This window comes from Amblyomma americanum, chromosome 4 (assembly GCF_052857255.1).
Source record: "Amblyomma americanum isolate KBUSLIRL-KWMA chromosome 4, ASM5285725v1, whole genome shotgun sequence".
Lineage (NCBI taxonomy): Eukaryota > Metazoa > Arthropoda > Arachnida > Ixodida > Ixodidae > Amblyomma > Amblyomma americanum.
Genome location: NC_135500.1, coordinates 214,921,646 through 214,942,344, shown reverse-complemented (window position 1 = coordinate 214,942,344; position 20,699 = coordinate 214,921,646). Strand labels below are relative to the sequence as shown.

Genomic DNA, 20,699 nt, shown 5'->3' with positions numbered 1-20,699 from the left:
TAAAAGGCAAAAACTGCACGGAAGTGCTACCATTTCGGCTACCAGGTACCGAGGAACTTGCGTTCATTTTCCAGCAATAACCCCGATGTAGTATTGGAGGCCTCGAACACAATCGTCGCAGGTAACGACTTGTGTGTCGGTTCTACATCGGTGTTGTTGCTGGAAAAAGAACGCGAGTTCCTCGGTATCTGATAGCCGTACTGTTAACGCTTTCATGCAGTTTTGGCCTTTTACTTGTGCCGATTGTGTGCTTCGGTCACCCGAAGGGGTTAGGTTTTTGTCTTGTTTTTCTCTTGCTTTCTTCCGTATGTTTATTGTACAGCTACGTCATGCTGTTGATTTGGGTTTTTCATGTTGATGACACGTGCTGAATTTCCTTGCGCATGCTCACTGACAGAGAGGTGTTTCTTCGACCACGCATCAGTTGCTAGTGCGCTCCTGTCCGTCATGTTCTGCCTGTGTTTTTCATGTTTTTTGTGCGCCGGCCTATACGAAGTGTTGGCACCTTGTATAAGCGCGGCTTCCTGACTGTGTTGGTTGCCACTCAGGTTATTTTTGCTGATATTTGCATTACATGGAGTGGGAAAACCTATATTCTTAAGTAGAGCTTACTTATTAGTAAGCCTAAGAAAATTTCTCCAGACTGCACAAGTAGAAATGTTAAAAAAATTCACTCCCTGAAATGTCAACACGCCCTAGGCTAACGCTCTGAAATCGACAGCCTGTGCGAGCCACGTTTGGTTCAATTGTCGCGTATGGAAACTATTTTCCGAAGCGAAGCGCTGAGCTGCGATGGTTTTAAAAGCTTAATGGATCGCGAAGTGATTTTATTTCTATCTCTCCTTGGTGACCCCACCACAACTGTTGTACACAATCAGAGACGGCCTCGCGAGCACCTAGTGGCGATCAGACAACTGATGCAACAATTCTGCGAAAGGAGTTGGATTTACACTAGATACTTACACTGATGCTATTATTATAAGCCGAGGCTTCTCACACGCGAGATGCTTATTCCGGAAGGTGAAGGTGGGCGCAACTGTGTCTAAAAGGCATTTTCGCATTGCGACACTGACACCGCATGCTTTCGCCGTAAAACTTGGGAGTTACCAGCTGTGAGGTATTTCACCTACTCTGGTTACCCCATCCCACTCCCCCGTGTAACCAGCACTGTAAGTAAAAAGAGTAACATCGCCAAAAAATTTAAAATACGGCTGTGACACCACCATCCTATTCAGTAAGGTGTACGACGATGTCTGGGATGGAACACCCTGGCTTAAATCTCGTGTGAAAATGCGAGGCCGGGCGCATTTTGCCGTTGAAGCTTTGCTCTTGGCGCTCCTGACCTCATCCCTCCAAGCTGTTCATCACACTCCAGCTGCTCCGGAGAAGAAGCGATGGCGCGTAGTCCAGCAGTGGAGCCAGTGCTCCAGCGCCGTCGCCAGCGACGCCGACCGTATTCAGAGCGTGACCCGGAGGCCATGGCGACAGCGGTCACGTCCCGCCAAGGGACACGCGCCACTGAGCCCCGAAAAACAACGCCACCAAAGCGCTTTTCCCCCCAGAACCGCTGCTACCGCTGCGCGGATTTCTCTCTCCCGTTTGGCCGCGCTCGGGGGCGGCAATGCCAGCAAAAGCGTATGCGTGATGACCGCCAACTTGCCTTTTTTTTCTTTGCGCGACGAGGAGCAAGAAGCGAACGCACGATAAGCAGAGTGAAAACAATGGAAGTGCTGGCAAGCTGGCGCTGCATAGTTCTATTTTTATTTGCAGAGAGACGCGGTTAGTAAACGCGGCTGAGAACAGCGTATCGCGAACTGTTACTAATGCCGACTCGTTCCAGACGGCGCATTTACCAAACATTTCAGGCGCAGGCCTCGCACAACCCGCATGTCGTGTATGGCCGGGGCTTCCACGTGCTACAGTAGAGCATGCACCTGGTCTAAACGCGTGCCACTCAGCCTCGAACGTGAGCAAATTATTATAATGGACTAAATTGCTGCTACTAAAGCGCGACGAGAAACAAACTGCGTTGGTCTTTAATCCCTAACACCTTGCGACCTGAACCCTAGTGTAAAACCTCATCTTAGTGCGAGGGCCTTGTTGGTGGCCCGTACAAGGTCAGCCAAAACGGCACGCTCGCCTATCCCATCACGAACGCTCTTTTTCCTGGTTCTAAATCAGCTGGTGCGCCAGAGTCAGCTCGCCTATTTGTGAAATGTTGTGCATTTGAGTTATAAACATCCGAGGCCTTTGTTAAGCATGAAATGCTCTCAGCTTCCATTGTCGGCGCTCCGCGGGTCACTTTGGAGCTGGAGTAGAACACGAATGTGAAACTTAAAGACCTTTGGTGAAGCTTTCAGTCCGCCTGGTGCTACGTGCTGCGCTAGCGTCGGAGCAGCGCATGCGTCAACAACAGCGCCTTCCTGATCCTATGGTGTGCGAAGCTATCGCGTGGCGCGAGGGAACCTAAATTTTGCTCTGCAGCCCGACACGCGCAAGCGCAGTCCTGGTGGCACTTGATAACTTAGGAGATGATTTTCCCTTTGGACCTCATAGAGGGAAATATGTTGATGATGATGGTTGTAGTATGCTCGACGTCTTGCACATACGATACTGCTTAATCACGTTGCTCGCGAACACTTGCGGAAAGATTAACTTTTTGTTAACAATTTATAAATACAAAAAGAAAGTTACAAGCAAGGAGAAAACTTATTCATATTTCATTGACTTGTAGTATGAACCGACGAAACCAGCCCTTGGTCCCGCCAACATAGCTTGCTTTAAACCCTTTAGACCAAAACCAATTAGCTAATTCTTAAGCATTTACCCACTAAATCATTGCGGAAAGGAAAACATAGCCAATCGAGGATTAGGGAAAAGAAAACAGCCAATTAAGAATTGGGGAAAGAAGATAAGTCATTCGACCAACACTGCACAATATGCACTCTCTCCACTGTCGAGATTTCAGAGCATTTATCTTTCCTCCCGTGAGCTTGGTGAACACTCTCTCTATCCCACGGGTGCAGCTTGTTGCAGCCTCAAAGAGTTAATCTGGTAACCACAGTTTCGAGGAAAGGCCCTCTCCGAGGCCCATCTATTGCGGTGGCGTCACCAACAAGCTGTCCCGTCAACCGTTCTTTAGGCCGCCTGAGACACTATACGCGGCGCGGGTGATCACTCGTCGCCGCCCGCGTGCGCCTACTTCGCCGTACGGACGTGCACAATGAGGTGCGACACAACGTTTATACGCTCCACGGACGGGACATGGAGCAAGGTTGACCCTTCCCGTATTCTCGAAATCCTCCGCTCTGCGGCTTCCCCGATACCGCTCGGTACCGACCGTCACTCCTTTGCTCTGCTGTCATGAGGAGGGGGGGGGGGGGGGGGGGGGGGGAATTGCGGCGGGCATTTTTTTTGTGTGTGAGAATAGACGCTGCAGACACGCCTCGCGCCGGAGACTTCACGCTGGGTGACAGCACCGCGTGAGCTGCTGTCATTACGTAAAGCACACTAACCCCACAACACAAGCTCCGCGGCGCCATCTATCAGCACGGCCAGCAACCAGCCCTAATTTGTTCTTCGACGTGGTGGCCGACGGAGCGGAGGAGGTGACGGCGGCGTCCAGCCGCGGCGAATGTCCAAGCCTTGTGTGTAGCTGACAGCATCCCCTCTTGTTCGGCACCTGGCGAGCGCTGGTCACGCGGCTCCTCATACATAAAAAGCGGCGACGAAAACCGAGCTCACTGTCGCTCGCGAAGAAAATATAAAGGAAGGAAAATTGATCAGCGATTGCTAATCATGGGTTAATTAAACTGCGCTGGTTGCAAAAGGGCGCGAACACACAGTTAACCCACAATGGCACCGACCTCCAAATCCCGGCCTGAACTGTCGGTTGTAGTTCTTTTCTGACAGCAGGCTATCCAGGAGACTGCTGGTGTTGGCCATGATGCCTCGATCCTCGCGACGGCCTTCGGCCTGCCTGTGCGGAGATTAAAGGGAGAGAGGGAGAGAGAGAAAAGAAACTTCTTGAAAAATAGACCCAGGGCTGTTCCAAACTGTTTCTAAGGCTTTCCATGTTATGTACTATCGGTGATAAAAGTCTCTAGAACGCGTCAGCGGCACCCAAAGCCGATAGACCAATTAGTAGCTCGTGGATCGATACCACACTTGTGCAGGCTAAAGTTGAACGCATACCCCCGCCCAAGGGGTTTGCTTGAGAGGCCTCCTGTATGCCTCGTTATGCAACCTCAGCGACCGTAACCTCTCGAAAGAGGAATGGCTTCTTGTCCTCAATCCTCCAAAGCTTTGGACTACTAGATGTGCTGGAAGCCCGCTAAACAGCTTAGAAGCAAACCCCTTGGGCTGCATACTTCTGGAGGGGGCTGTACGTGTTATAATGTGTGACCGTGAAACGAGGGAATCTTCGGGAGGCGTGGCACCTACGCGCATAGATTGCTTTCTGCGCGTCCTGGAGGCTTCTGTCCCCGACAGTATGTAGTAAACACGGACACACACATGCACACACACGCATGATCTTACTTAAGCAAAGATCGCCTGTTCGCGGACGAAATTCGCGTTGACATGCGCTAGATTCGGCTCAAAATTGCAGGTAGCAACTCCTCTTTCTCCTAAAAAGGTGAAAATACAATGGCAACAAGTCGACTTCGAAGGCGGCCGATAGCCCGGCTTCGCTTTGCCTTGACGTCCATCGCAGTTTAAATTGGTGCGGAACTTCAGAAATAATATTGCTAATTGACTTTCACATATCAAGAGTAGTAAGCCAACTACGTGCCAGTCATCGCAGTGCGCACGTTCTCGTTACCGCTCAGAATAAGAGCAAGGAATACCTTACAATCAGAAAATGCCACAGGATCTGACCCAAATGAGTTTCAAGAACTCATACGCTAACTCATCATTATTTAGAACTAGTTTACTATTTTTAATGTCTTTTTGAGCTTTGTTATGTTTCATTACTTGTTTTCTGACTGTTCTCATGTAATACAGTGGATTATGCACATTTTTACTTTTTGTTTGTGTTTCCGATGTTTGTTTCTTCTGCCCTTCCTTTCTCCCGTAGATTTGCCTTTCCGTACTAGAGGTCACCGAACTTACGCTCTTTGAGGAACAGAGAACGACCGAGGTATGCGACACTAAACTAAAGAAATTCAGTCAGGACTGGGTTCCACACCTCGCGTGCAGAAATCCAACAACACGAGAAGAAGGATAGGGAACGGAAGCAGCTGCTAATAATAATCTTGCGGTTGCAAGCTCCAACAACAAATCCAACGCAACGACGCAAGCAACAACAAATCTAACAGCATGCGAAGGGTGGTCTGGAATGGAAGCAGCCACTAATATTAATCCTACGCTTACAAGCTCTGACTTTGTTTCTCAGGATAGCGTTAATAATCCAGTAACCAGGCCCCTAACGGCGGAAGAAAGATGCGTTTTCTCTACACGCCTTACGTTTTGCCTTCTCACTGATAAATACACCGAATGCGGTTATATCTAGACAACTTTCCACTAATGTTGTGACTAAGGGATTAATTTTCTGATAGGCAACAAGTACTGCGGATAGCAGAGATTTCTGTGTTGCAAACCATGATTCCCAATATGGAAAGAGAAAAACACTTGGAAATGTATATTTATGCCGTCCAGAACGATACAATTCATGCCTACAAATGCCACAAGCCAGGGAGACAGAACCTGTCCAAAAAAAGAACGGGATGTATTAGAGGTGTTCAGCAGGCGGGCAGATGTAATCATAAAACGAGCGAATAAGAGAGGCGGTATAGTTGTCATGAACAGCGAAAAGTACATAGAGGAAGGCATGAGACAACTCTCTAAACCTTGTTTCTATCAACATCTTGAAGCAGGCCCAACTCCACAATACCAAAAACTTGTACCAGAGGCTCTGAATCAACTTGCAAAGGATGAGGACATATCTCTGCGGTTTTCTAAACCCTTATCGCACCACACCCGTCGCCGGGCCGATTTTACACGCTATTGAAAATCCAGAAAAATGATAATTCTGGCTGCCCTATAGTATGCGGCAGCGGAACGATTACCGAACCAGTTTCTAGTTACATTGGCACAATAATGAGACACATTACAACAACGCAACCGACCTACATGCGCGACACAAACCATTTCCTTCGCGAAATACCAGGCCTTAAACTTCCGTAAGGAGCTTTCCTGGCAGCCTTAGATGTAGTCTATCTTTCTACACAAATATTCCTCATTCCGATGACATCAGATATCTGATCGAAGCGTATGAGCAAGCCAGAAAGGAGAAATCCCCTCACGACTGAAGAGTGGGTTCGTTGGTAACACATCTTTAAAGAACAGCGCGACAAAAACACGGACAAAGATGGAGTACGACGGCACAAGTGCTTGTGTATTGTCGTATCCTCCGTTTTCGTCCGTGGTTTTGCCCCGCTGTTCTGTAAAGAGGACTCCCCTGCTCCACGTGTCCTAGAAATACTGACAAAACTCGTACTAGAAATTAACTTCGAATTCAACAGTAAACACTATTTGTAAATTAACCGCACAGGCATGGGCTCAAGAATGGTCCTCACTTTCGCCAACATCTTCATGCATATTACTGAATCTAACATTTGCTTGGGTGCCTCATTAAGCCAATCCTTAGCAAACGCTAATTGTATTAAATCTTCTTATAGGAGTATAGGCACCTGATTTTTGTGGCATGTTTTTTTTTCTTCCTACAATGATGCGGAAGACACTACTGTTCATGAATCACCATGTGACATCCGCCTACGATTGCTAAATAATTTGTTATGGAACTTTTCAATCTCGCTGTTTCAGTTTCAGTTTTAACACCCGAAATACGGCTGTGACGTCAGTGTGCGCTTTTGTAACACGTGAGGGATGGAAAAATGCCGATATAATCGCTGCTTCGTTGTTTTAATTCACCGCAGTGCTGAGGCCAGCCTTCCTCAAGAGCTGGAATGACTACGAATGTAGAAGCAACGTGCGTTCAACAACACCTAGGAACAGAAGCAACGCGAGTCGTACTTTGTAAGTTTGGAACAATACCCCATTGGCATAAACGAAAGCCTGAGCGTATTGTCCTCCATCCACCCCATGCAAAGCCAGTGCTGACTTTCCGAGCCCCGGCTTGACATGACTCAGTCGTTTCTCGCCAGTCTCATCTTTTTCAAGTTTACACAAAGTCCTTCATCACACCCCACACCCTTTTCTTCCCCAGTTCGACCCCCTTGGCGAGCGGGGTGCGAAGAACACTCGCCTAAATGTTCCCGCCATTCACCGCGCGCGAGTGCACGCACCTCAAATTCTAATCTATTCTGCGGTTCCGCCTGCGTCTGCTTTTGTGAACTGTACTCGCCGCCGCTTAGTTACTACAGCTTAATTGTGGCCGAGGATCTAGCCTATTCTTCCCTTCCCCTCCTCGAGCTTTCTTTGTCTTGCCTCTTTTTGCTCTCCGCAGCCGCAGGCATGTGCAGCGGGCGGCGGCGCTTGTCTTTACCCCCCCCCCCCCCTTTTTTTTTTCTTTCTAGCCCTACCTCCTTCCGGCATCCTTTTGCTTATTGTTGTGGTTCCTGTGTGTGAGATATGTGCAGGTGACAGCGCCTTAAGAAGAGAGGTTTGGTTTGGCTTACGGGAGCTTAACATCCCAAGGCGACTCAGGCTCATTATGGGGGACGCCGTATAGTGAAGGGCTCCGGAAATGTCGACCACTTGGGGTCTTTCGCAACGTGCACTGACATCGGGATAGAGCCTACGTCTTTCGGGTGAGGAGCCGAGCACCATAACCGCCGAAGCCCGCTCCTCGCGCAGACCGATCGCAGCAGAGTGCATTTTTGAAAAAGTCGTCAAAGAAAGCTGCGGCATGTTTCATTCGAACTAGAGAACATATTCGGTTCGTCCCGAATAATTTTCAACGTGTACTATCTGATTCGTTCAGCGAATCGATTATGTGCACATTTGAATCGGTGTTAAAGAATTTCGAATATTCGCACATCCCTACAGGCTGTGCAGTGCCCCATGACGTATGCCCGTAAATGACAATGAATAGAGAGAGAGGAAAAGTGGCGCATGCGGGTTCAGCGACAGCCAATGCAGGCGAAGGTTAAGGGCAGTGCAAAGGAAAAGGTCCGAGTGAAAACTCGTGTTTTAAAGACCCAGGCAAGAATGAGACAGCATCGCTTCTTTGGCTGCTGGCAAAAGCGTATTCGACGAGATTAGCTCACTAGGTTAAACCACTGTGGCACGCCTTCTTTATGGACGCTATTCAGGTTTGGCGAAAACTGCGCGCACGACAACTGGAGCGAAATAAACAAACAAAACAGAACGATATTGAGAGGCATTTCGAGATCGTTGACGTTCACCAGGGAGCTCTACTCCGAGAATTCCCCTGGGCGAAGCAAAGACAGGAGCGTAAAAAGAATTAAAAGTGAATGAAACCACGCAGCTTCTGCCGAGAGGTTGCAGCGCGACCCTTGGCGATCACGACCGATGCACCGAAGCCGCCGCCGTTTCTCCTCAAGCCGGAGTTCCAACGGACCAATCAGAAGAGCGTGCTTTCGATCGAGGAGCTCTCAGAAAAAGGATTACGCCCGAAAGGGATAATCCCCGAGGAACATCTCAGCCCTTGTCCGGTCAAGCGGCCGGGCCGCAATTTCAAGCAACCACGAAGACGCAAGGGGGTAGCAACTAGGGCTTGCCTGTGCAGACGCACGCTCCCGGTTCTTAAACGAGGGTGATGCGCGTGGGTTTAGACCGGTGAAAGCTTGCGGAGTTTCTACGCTGTGGTCTTCGATTCTTTCCTGCAGGCATTGTTTAATGTTTACGTCGTTGGAAGTGTGTACTGTTTTCTCTGCCACGACCATGGCTGTGCATAATAATTTGCCTTGCGTCAGAAAAACAATATACCTGAGCGTGTTTGAAACTATATCTCACGAATATGTTCGATCAAACGCATCGGTGACAGAGCTTATGTTTTACCTGCATATTAGTTGAGAAACGCTGGTACATTTAAGAGCATTTAACTAAGAATTTCACAGCGTTTTCTGCAATTCAAGGCAGTTTTTAAAGTTTATGTTTATTAGATTCTTTACATTGAACCCAGAATGTGGGTAATAAAATAACCACGTATTATAGCCCGGGGCGCTTTGGTTTTTGTTTAGTTTTTCTTTTGCTAAACAGGAGAAAAAGACTGAGAAATATAAAAAAGACTGAGAATGTAGCTTTGACGCGAATAACAGAAAACGCTTTTTTTTCTTCCTCATTTTATTGCATTCGTTCGGGGAAGGAACCCATTCAGTCGAGTTAAAGTGTGGGCTGGAATTCATTTTAAGAGTTATTGACCTTTAACCTACTCGGAGACATTTTTGAGGGGTGTGAGCTCCCACCTCTAACATAGCGGCTGCGGACTTCAGAGGACCGCCGGAAAGCAGACTATTCCTGCAAACGTTCTTCATTCATAATGCAGCTCGATTAAGGCCAGAGGACATCCTTCGCGCGGTCGCCACTTTTGTTCAATTTCTGCTCGCTGAATGGCGAACAGCTGAAGAACAAAAGAGAAAGGGGCCGACGTAAAATACTCAGACTGAAAATTCAAATTTCGGCCCCTAGAAGATCACGAAGCAAGCACAGAAGTAGTAAGGGCTAAAGTAACAAGTGAAGAAAAATAACAAATGGTGAGAACAATGTCGTTGCAAGGCCGAGACGAGAGAATGAAAAGGAAAGAGAAGCTTCAAATGCAAATGTGACGGCACCAGAAACACCTGGCGTCAACTGACTGGAATAACCAAGCGCGGGAACGACCCGAACGTTAAAAGAAAAATAGCAAAGGAAAGAGGCTGAGAGCGAAACCTTGAGAGGATGATTCATGGAGCGCTATCCTTTATTCACTTTTCTTCGCGCAAGGGCGCACGGCGGCTTCTCTTCGGATCAGCTGACTGAAGTGGCTCTGCACTGACGTTAAGTTTGCGAGCAAAGAATAAGGTTGTTCGGTGGGGGAAGTGTCTCTCCGTCTTAAGTCGCATTAAGCCTCGGCTGTCATCAACATAGTTTTGCCTTTGTATGTTTAGCTGCGGTAATGAAGATACTTGCACGTCCGATCATGCGGCCCCGCTCAATTCGCCTTCAGCTTTGATCGCTCAGGAGAAGTTGGCTCAATCCTTACAGCTAATGAAATATTCTCTTGCAGTGTGCGAGCTGAAGCAATGAGGACAAGCTTAAGTTCAGGCTGAAGTTACTAATCTCTCCTGTTGGGCACTGGGAGTGAGACGGGCGGTAACAAATATTCTTTAACAAAATGTAAAAAGGGGACGAGTTGATAGCGCCCGTTTCTAAAATTGGTAAATTGTATGGCCGAAAAAAAAACGCTCTCGGAATACAGAGTAAATAACAGAAAAAAAATTCTAGACGCAGCATGACAGAGAGCCTCATTTATTTTAAGATATTTATTTTCTTCCATAATTCAATGGTTTCAGAGGACTTGTAAAGGGTAACAAAATTTTGTATCAAAAATAATTACAATACGCCTGCACTTCAGAACACTTCTATGGATACTGATGAAAATTGAGAAACTTTGTTCACTATATGCATCTTATTTTCCATTAGGATGTCAAAGCGAAAATGAGGATGGTTCTATCCTGCTTTTGTTCTCAGTGAAAATCGATTCTCTGGCTTCTTCTGTGCACGCAGTTATTGCTGAAAAAATTAGATTTAAAAGTGGAACATTTTTTTTCCTTCCATTGGATTCAAACTTGTGAGTTATGCAGACCAAATAACCCTCCTTGATCACCGTTTGGATGTGAACGGTGGTGCAGCCAGCCTCCGTGAACCGCAACCAAAATATTTGGTCTTGACGTCTCGGCACTGTGTTTGTTACAACTTTAGCCAATTGATACAGTCCAACTTGTCCTCGGGGCTTCTTTATGTGAACTGTGTCTATGAACTAGTAGTTCATGCTATGCAAAGACTCTGCTCAGTACCCTGCACCCAGCCAACGAAATTCCCAAGTTGCTAGAAGCTCGTGTGTTTAGCTGTTTAAGAGTCGATCTGCACCCAGCGTCCTGCTAGCGTGGTGTTGCCCGCTTTCAAATTCACGTACGTGGCCAATCACTATATTAGTCATAATGTCCTAGGTAGAACCACTTTTTTCGAGCATTGAAGCGTGCGAACGGCTCGGAGGTCCTCACTTGGATTGTGTTTTTTTCATTTTTGCAGCTGTCGGAAAGCGAATGCTCTGGGCGCTATACGTGATGGTTTGGCGCAATGCTTGTCATAGCCTGCACGAAAATAAAATAAATAAAACGAAAGAATAGAAAACAAAAATTCTTGCCGTTCAGGTTCTGTAACAAATGTGATCCGGGTCAGGGACGCCGCGCCATGCCGTCCGTATCGGCGACAATTCATTCTGAGCGCAATTGCGGGTTCGGGACCCCAGAGGCGGAGCAAGGGGACCGCACAGCGGGCGGAATGACAAATTTTTGCGCCTTCGAAGAGGGTGTAGTCACGTGAACCAAAAGGCAACTATAGCAGCTGAACGAAAAAGCACACTTGCAAGAAGACGTGCAGTGTGTTCGAACTTGTGTAATATTTAGGAATTTTTTGCCAGGGTGCCTTCACACCCGGTATTAGAAAAACCACTGGGCTTGCTATAAACGACGTGTTGGGGTCTACAATTATGTCGTGTGCTGGCAGTTCTGTCAGTTCTAAGTACAATTTTAATTCCGACACGCTCATGAGCGTGAAATGTCCCTTTCATACGACGCAGATTGCTGCATTGCATAGTTGCTATGCAAGCATAAATGAAGGCGGACGTATGCCAAGAAGACTTTTGTTGGGGCTAAATTAAATTAACTGGGAATTTGGGTGCGTATCATGCAGAATTATTTATATATAATCCGAAACCCTTAAGGTGCCGCCGCCGCGGTGGCTCAGTGGTTATGGCGCTCGGCTGCTGACACGAAAGACGCGGGTTCGATCCCGGCCGCGGCGGTCATATTTCGATGGAGGCGAAATTCTAGAGGCCCGTGTACTGTGCGATGTCAGTGCACGTTAATGAACCCCAGGTGCTCGAAATTTCCGGAGCCCTTCACTACGGCGTCCTTCATCACCTGGGCCGCTTTGGGACGTTAAACCTCCCCAAACCAAACCAAAACTTAAGGTGCAAGCCACCGTCGGAGATCAAAATTAAAGTGGCGGGTAAGGAGGTTCCAATAGTTGAGCAAATTAGAATATTGGGCCTGATTCTCCAGAAACGGACATAATGACGAAACCATCAGAAGGCTGGAGAACCACGCGGTGCAGACCCTGAACCGAATTAGGCGGGCGGCAAGCAGGGGCAGAGGATTAAAGGAAAAAAGTTTGATTAAACTGGTACAGGCGTCCATCTTCAGCCGGGTGAGCTACGCAACGCCGTACCTTGATTTGAAAGTGGTAGAAAAAGAAACTATTGACTTTCTAACCAGAAATTGCGTAAAACGAGCGCTGGGTCTGCCCATGTGCGCATCCACAGAGAGACTAATGGCTCTAGGGGTACACAACACATGGGCAGAATTGGAGGAGGCGGTGCGAACCTCTCAAATTGAGAGACTTGGCACCACGAGGACAGGAAGAGCCATTGTGACCAAAGTTGGAATAAAACCGGATAGGGGTCCCACGCAAAGGTGGAGGTAGATAGGGAAGTAAGACCAAGCCTGATGATTCCCCCCCCCCCCCCCGCCAAAAAACATGCAGCCGGAATGTAACAAGTACAGGAGGCAAAAACCACCCGAGGTATTAGAAATTAGACACGGCAAGATTTCGGAACATGAGGTGGCCTATGTAGACGATGCGGGAGGTGGTGGCGGTTTTACAATGGCAACGGTCGTCAGCGGCCGGGGCAGTCCCGTGGTAGCTGCCACTTTGCGCGGGCGGAGCATAGAAGTTGCCGAGGAAATTGCGATCGCGTTAGCTTGCGTTGTAACGGAAGCGAAGTTTCTCATCACTGACCGCAAAACCGTCGTACAAAATTTTAGCGAGGGAACGATCTCGGCATTAGCGGCCAGAATTCTAGGCCAGAGAAAGTTGGATAGGAAAATTCAAATAATTTGGACTCCGGCGCACGCATACGCCCCCGGCAACGAGGCGGCCCACGAGCTGGCTCGAGATCTCTACCGCCGAGCTGTTACAGGGCCCCTCGATGACCGAGGGAGCGGAGAGCGCATACCAAAATATGGGGAGATCACGCAGCAGTATAGCTTGTAGCGTAGACTGGTACCCCCGCAAGACTAGAAATTAGACAACAGATAAGCAGTTCTAATACACTGTAGCGCAGCAAAAGACGAGGACACAAGAGACGAGAGACGAACACCACGAGCGCTAACTTCCAACAAATTTTATTCTCCTGCAGCATCACATTTATACACCAGAAAACAGTAATCACACGTGCGAACAGTATCGATTTCTTAGAAAAACGAGCTCTTTATCTGAGAGGAGAATGGAAGGTGTGCTTACACACGAGCATCCTGACCTATTTATCTTTTCGGCTTCAATGATTTCGCGCGTTAACTTTTCTCTACTTTTTCCTATCACAAGACTTTTATCAAAGAAAGGCTTACAGGGTTTTGGCTTGCATGCGAAAATGTGGTCCACCAGCGATCCGCCTTGCCCGTTTCTGACGTTGCGAGCGTGTTCCATTAGGCGCTCGTTCAGACATCTCCCCGTCTGGCCGATATAGTGTTTCCCGCATGACAAGGGAATTTGATATACAACACCTTCATCGCACGTGGTGACGTAGGGCTTCTGGTGCCTAGTTGCGCATCCGCGCGCTTTGTTGGTGTTGGTTTTTCCCAGTTTGCACAACGTTGCAAGTTTTTTCGGCGCCGAGAACACGACGGTCGCATTCGCTCGTTGACCAATTCTTTTTAAATTGTGGGAAATCTTGTGTAGATAAGGTAATACAACAAGGTTTTTCCGTTCACGAGGAACTGGGTTTGGATTACATTGATTTTTAATTCTCTTAACAAGTTTTTCTGCAACAGAAACTTGAACATGGGAGGGGTATCCTGCATTAGTAAGCCTCTTGGACTGCTCTTGAAAACTGTCGGTCATCATGTGCGGACAAGATTTCTGGAGAGCATTTCGAAAACATAAATTGACAATACCTCTTTTTATCAGTTTTGAATGAGCGGAGTGATATGGCAGCATCGGCTTGTTGCTTCGCGGCTGGTAGGCCCAGCATATGTGATGAGCGTGAAAGGTGAAGTTAATATCTAAAAATCTAATGGAGTTATCGATGGGCAATTCGCATGTTAAAACAAGCGGTTTAAAATGTTCTGTCATGGTAGTTAAAATGCTATGAGCCTTTGACTCAAGTGAGCCTTGGTCACACTTAACAAGAATAAAAAAGTCATCAACAAATCTAAAGACCTTGATTACGTCCAAGCTGTCAAGGTGGCTGGAAAGGTGGCAGGAGAATAAAATTTGTTGGAAGTTAGCGCTCGTGGTGTTCGTCTCTCGTCTCTTGTGTCCTCGTCTTTTGCTGCGCTACAGTGTATTGGAACTATGTACCAACAAGCCCAAAAAGCCACGCTACTGAGATAAGCAGTCGCGTGGAGGCGACTGCAAACTTATACGTATCCGCACCACCCGGTTATGGCGAACCACATGTTCCCCGATGCCAGGAGCGATAAATGCAATCTTTGTGGCGCGAGTGGCACCCTCGACCTCATAATATGGGAATGCCCGTACTCTCCCGGAGGGGGGGGGGGGGGGGGGACGCACAATATAGACAGTAGAGACTCCTGGGAGACCCTGCTGCGCAGCTCCACTCTGCTCGTCCAACTGGCTGGAGAGGCTGCTGGGACCCAAGGCCTCCCAGCCTGCATCTGAGGCGGCGGCACCCGCCCACCGACCTGCGTTTTGGGGGGGGGGGGGGGGGGGGCAGATCACTTTATTCGTTGGACATTAAAGTTTATTTCATCGATCCATCCGCCTCCATAAAAACCGTCGCCGCTGCGGCCGAGTGCGAACCCGGGTTCTCCGGCTCAGTAGCCGAGTGCCGCAACCGCTGAGCCACCGCGACGGGTGGCAGATTTTGTACCTCAGTGAACACGTGCGCCAGATTATGGCGCGTCAGTCAGTCAGTCGGTCGGTCGGTCGGTCGGTCGGTCGGTCGGTCGGTCGGTCAGTCAGCTTTATTTACCCAAAGGGTGGTAGCTTGCTACCCCTGGGCCTCAGCCTAAGCCGAGGGCCCGGGGGTTGGGCTATCGTGCCGGGGACGGTGCCGTTGGTCGGTCACAACATCGGCCGCTAGGCTCATGAGTTTTTTTTCATTTTGACGCGTGTGACGTCACTTCTCAGATGGTGCGGGCCAGGGAAGAAGGGAGGGTAGCTGATGTGACGTAACCATAATCAGGGTGTGCCTTGGCACTGCAGCCCAGTGCGCGTGATGGCACAAAGAACGCGCGTGCTGCTTAAGCACGCGGTGTCAACTGCCTAAGCGATTCATCGGTCCACTCGTGACTCGCGATGACACGTGGCATGAGGCAACCCCTTCCGACTGGCTGCGTTCGCGCAGACGCAGCTCGCAACGAGACCACGACGCTGCGTCGCGCTCCCGTTTTTCCACCTCGTCGGAGCGCAGCGCAGCGTCGCTCTTTCGCAGATTGAATAGAGGCTCCGTGCGAGACCGGGGAAGCGGAGAGGGAGCGAGGAGCCCGGCAAATCAGTCCAGAAATACTCGCCCCACATCGCGCCGCCATTCCGACGCGTTTTCCCTTGCTAACCGCGGCGGCCGTGGGAAAGGCACGCAGCAGCCGCATGCACTCGGTGCGTCTCGAACGCGTGAGGACGATTGCGGAAAACGGGTTATGGACCTCCTCCGTCCAGTGGTCATTTTCTAAATGCGGCCGCGTTATCTTCGGCCACCGTCATTCTTACGCTGCTGCTCGCTCGATAGTAATAACTCGTGACGAAACGCGCGCGCGTGTGCGAAGGGCCAGCCATCCGTTTCGAGAACGCCGATCACTTCGCCATACGGACTCTTCTCTCATCCTTGCTTCACCAATTCTGTGGCAGACTAGGGAAAATTTGGATTCCTGCTTTCTCGCGGCGAGCGCTCGCAGGCGCGTACTCTCGTTGCCCAAAGTAAAATATTCACTTGTGCTCAATAGTTTAGATCTAGGACCCGTTCGCCAAGCAAAACTTGGCAGTCTGTTGTGACATTTCCGGATCTGAAGAATGCGTTAGCAGGGACAGGGTAGCCCAAGTTAAGGCTGAACAGGCGAGATTCTGGCCGCGCTCTTCGAAGCGCACACGCGTTCGACAAGGATTCGCATGGCACCTGTGAGGCGCAGGTGCAAAAGTACCTGGGTGTGGTGCTTCGCACCGTCGGCGGCGTCGCTTTGATGCGTGACTGTCACTGACGCACTGGCGCTACGAAGAGATGCTGCCACACATTCGCATGTTCAAATTAAGAGTGGATCGCCCTGTACATTTGGTAGCCCTAACTATGCGTACGTCTAAACGAGCTTTAAATGTGGTATCTGATGAAAGGTTCGCCAAAAACACCCGGTACATCATCAGCAATACCGACGAACCTGCTGAGCGAAGTGCCTTACCTAACCAGGTTAAACCGGTCTTGTTTTAACATGTCAATTAGTTGCCGCGCTACAACGACCACTGCAGCAAGGTCGCGTAGGTGCATTAATCGACGTCATCACCAGGTAATGTAAGCGGGCCGCCGCCGTCTGCTTCCTTCAGTGGTCACGTTAGTTGGCCTTGGGTCGGCAGGATGTCAAGCCCAGTTGTCTTCTTTACGCAATGTATTCTCTTCGGCGTGACAACTAGGGATTTCATCCGCCAGGAAAAAGAAAATGATTCGTCAGTGAAGCTGCCAATTTCTATGGCGACTGCGCTGCTCTACGACAACAACTCGAGCCTGGGCACGTACTTACATCCACGTCATCGCCTGAAAATACATTTATAAAGGGACGCCGTCTGCTTTCTTCAGTGGGCAGGGAGAGGATTTTAGATCCCGGAGGCTGGCTGGCTAGCCGAGTAACACGCCAGCTGGAAGGTGGCGTGTTCTCCCTGGAAGGTGGCGTGTGAAGAGCTGGACTCGAAGTTCGCATTGCCGACTATCGTAATCGTCAGTCAATTTTTGATAACTTGATCTAAACACAAGTGCTCTCGCTGCGCATGCGCAGAATTGCTGAAGCCACGGAGACGCAGCCAGGCACGTCGTCTGCTTCGCACGGAGCCGCGTCCCCAAAGCCGTTCGCGGTGCTAGCGTGCGCTGCAAGCCATGTGCTTGCGCATTACATGCGATCAGCGCCTGGGGAGAAGGCTGGAAGAGTGCAGTCTGCAGTGAACCATGCACGTAGGTGGTGACCGTTGCCAGATCGCATGGATAGCTTCGCAAACACGAGTCCGAACACAAAAGTCCTCCCCACTTGAATAACACCAACTGCCGGCCTAGTTGGTTGCTATCCATATGGGTTTATGGATTTATGGGGGTTTAACATCCCAAAGCGACACAGGCTATGAGAGACGCCGTAGTGAAGAGCTCCGGAAATTTCGACCACCTGGGGTTCTTTAACGTACACTGACATCGCACAGCAGACGGGCCTCTGGAATTTCGCCTCCATCGAAATTCGGCCGCCGCGGCCGGGATCGAACCCGCGTCTTTCGGGCCAGCAGCAGAGCGCCATAACCACTCAGCCACCGCGGCGGCTGGTTGCTATCCATATGTATCACCTCAGAAGTGTGAATTGCTGGGCGAGTTCGTACGTGTTCAAGAGAAAAAAAACAGCTAAAAAAAGACGCAGGACAGTCTGTGTGTGTCTTCTCCTGGTCCTACGTCTTTTTTCGCTGTTTCTTTTTGTCTTGAACGTATGTATCAGCAGCGCGAACACAATCAGAAAGAAGATGCCGATAAGACAGAGCGCTGAACTTCCAACTTTAGTTGAAAAAACTGAAATCCGCACTTATATACACACACGAATTAAATGCCCACTAGGGTGAATAATCAAGGTTGCGTGACCTTCTTTATGCGTTTTGCACTCTTCTGCGTGAAGACTATGGCCGCCATCCGTCAGGAAAAGAATATTTCTTCATTGGAGCTGCCGAATCGTACAGCGACTGTGCACCGCAGCTGCCACTCTAGGAAGATAACTGGAGCCGGGACACGTACACTCATCGACGTCATCATCCGGGAATTTAAATGGGCCTCCGCTCGCTTCTTTGTTTAGCGCTGTTAATAAATCGGGAGATATAGAAAGTATTTCACGTGCACATCACCTAGATGCCTAGATGCTATAAAAATTACTGAGACATAACATCACTCCGCCATTGACAGCCATGAAGCACAATCCCAAGGTTATGTTGTGGAAGGGCAGAAGCTCTCGAGGCGGAGGCGTCGTTATCTTTTTTCGTGAATTATTATAAATTACTAAACTGCCCGACGTACCCAGCATTCCACGTGTCATTGCTGAAGTGTGCTTGAAAGATCTAAGTTGAATGTCTGGTGGTTTCTCCGCCCGCCTAAAACAGATAAATGTTTCTTTGACAGCATGAAAGGATTTTAGAACCCCATTAGTGCTCATTCCCTGACTTATTCCTAGCCGAGGGTTTTAATCTTCATCGATTGATTGGGATGGAGAATTCCCGTGTTCGTTTTCAAAAGTTGCTCAACTTCCGTAGACCTCATTCGGTTTCTCGATCTGACACTAGCCAAGCAACCAACACGTATCCAAGCAGACGCAGAGTCAGTTTTAGACCTGTTCTTTGGTAGCAACATCATTCGTCCAAGCCCTGAAGTTCACGCTCTTCATGACACATTTGATCATTAAATGGGATCTTAAACTGTGAAGCTAGGCGAAGTTTCTAAACCAAAAAAGAGCGCTCAGCTTGTCGCGGTTTTTACATGTGCTCTTGATGTCAGCATTTGCTAGCTAGAACATTTTCTGACTTTGTCTGGCTACATGAATGAAACGAAAGTGGTGTCCATGACTTGTGGCGATGATTTGGGGATCTTGCAGCTAAATGCGATAGCGACTTTATCTCGTCGATGGTGAAATGAATATTAAGAATAATCCTTGGATTACGAGGGCTACCATGCAATGTACGCGAAAAAAAACAAATATAAGAAACCAATCACTTATCGGTCCTTGAGTAGCTAACGAATCAAAACTTCGTAGTATCAGTCTGGAGTGAAAGGAAAATATACAGACCAACAGATTATTGCTTTAATGTACCCAATAAAATTATCTTGTATCAGCTCCAGCTAGGTTCTAGCGGCATTTGTCAAGAAAAAAAAACAAAAAAATGTGCACAATTTGACCATTTTTTGGCGAAACTGCGTCAGATAACACAAACATTTTCTCTTTTTTCAGCCAGATTTTTTTGCTTCGTGTTCACGGAAGGTGACAGTAGAAAACTGAGCTTCAATATCAGTACTGCCTCTCCACCAACTGAGAATTTTATTATCTCAGAGGAGAGGCTGCTGTCTCTGTTAAAACTTATACTAAAAGACGTCATTAGCTGACGACATACCGAACACAGTATTTGTTAGGTATACCAAATGGTGTTGCAAACACCTGTACCTCATGTTCAAGCAATACTGGCGCTTGATTAGAGGCACAATAAGATTTTACCAATACCCAAAGGTGATAACCCTTCTCTACTCGAGTCTCGCAGACCCATTTCATTGCTATGCATTTGATTGAAATGCTTGAACACATTATTTGTAAACGTATATCAGAGTTCCTAGAAAATTATAACCTAATCAGTCACAGACAGAATGGCTTCCGCCAGGGTTTTTCGACTTTAGCTGCTCTTCTCGAAGCAATTAATAATTTTGCAGCAGCCATGAATACCCAGAAAGTATTCGGCACTGTTTCTCACCCTAGCTGGTACTGAAGTTGCGACTCAGGTTAAAAAATTACACGTTGCTGGCGCAGATAAAGGCGTACCTTTCTTTTCATTTTCAGAGTGTAGTTGTAGGCGATACGTGCATTAAATCTGTGTCGGTTAAATCTGGAATCTCACAAGAGTTGATGATATTTAAAATAAACATCCCTTTTAAATGCCAGTAGTGCCAATGGAATTGAGGATGTATAAAAATATCTTTTACAAACCAAATTGAATACGAACAGTATAGTTTCTTTACCGCGTCGAATATAAATAGTGTAGCTGTAAATCAGGTCAAATTTTACTTGCAAAATGAAAGATTCGAATTGACTAAGTAGTGAATAGTTGGATAGTATGGTTTAGTTTATGGGGTTTAACATCTCAAAGCGACTCAGGCTATCAGGAACGCCGTAGGGAAGGGCTCCGGAAATTTCTACCACATGGGGTTCTTTAACGTGCACTGACATCGTACAATACACGGGCCTCTAGAATTTCGCCTCCATCAAAATTCGACCGCGTGGCCGGGGTCGAACCCGTGTCTTTCGGGCCAGCAGTCGAGCGATATAACTACCGAGCCACCACGGTGTTTCGAATAGTTTTATGATTGTTCTCTACTCGTGCGAATGTTCGTACACAACGAATATTTATACGAAACTGCGAAAAGTTAGTGGGGGAGCTAAATCTCATAGAATTAAAGCTACAGTTGTCGAAAGATGCGACAGTGATCTCCGCTAGGAGCATTCAGCGCAAAGTCAGTACATTAAATCTGTGAGCGTCATTCAATCGGCCTCGAAAAAAGTAAGTTTTTC

The 20,699-nt window shown here is 48.2% G+C and overlaps 1 protein-coding gene across 2 annotated transcripts in view; it reads right to left on the bottom strand.

Annotated features, from left to right (window-relative positions):
* LOC144127577 (gamma-aminobutyric acid receptor subunit alpha-6-like) overlaps positions 1-20,699 on the bottom strand; it is a 54,047-nt gene that overhangs the window by 27,406 nt on the left and 5,942 nt on the right. The window contains exon 2 of one of the 2 annotated variants that reach the window (XM_077660560.1): positions 3,867-3,979. In XM_077660560.1, the coding sequence (XP_077516686.1) occupies positions 3,867-3,979 (113 nt within the window). The remainder of the gene's footprint in view (positions 1-3,866; positions 3,980-20,699) is intronic. The other variant, XM_077660559.1, reaches the window with a different exon arrangement.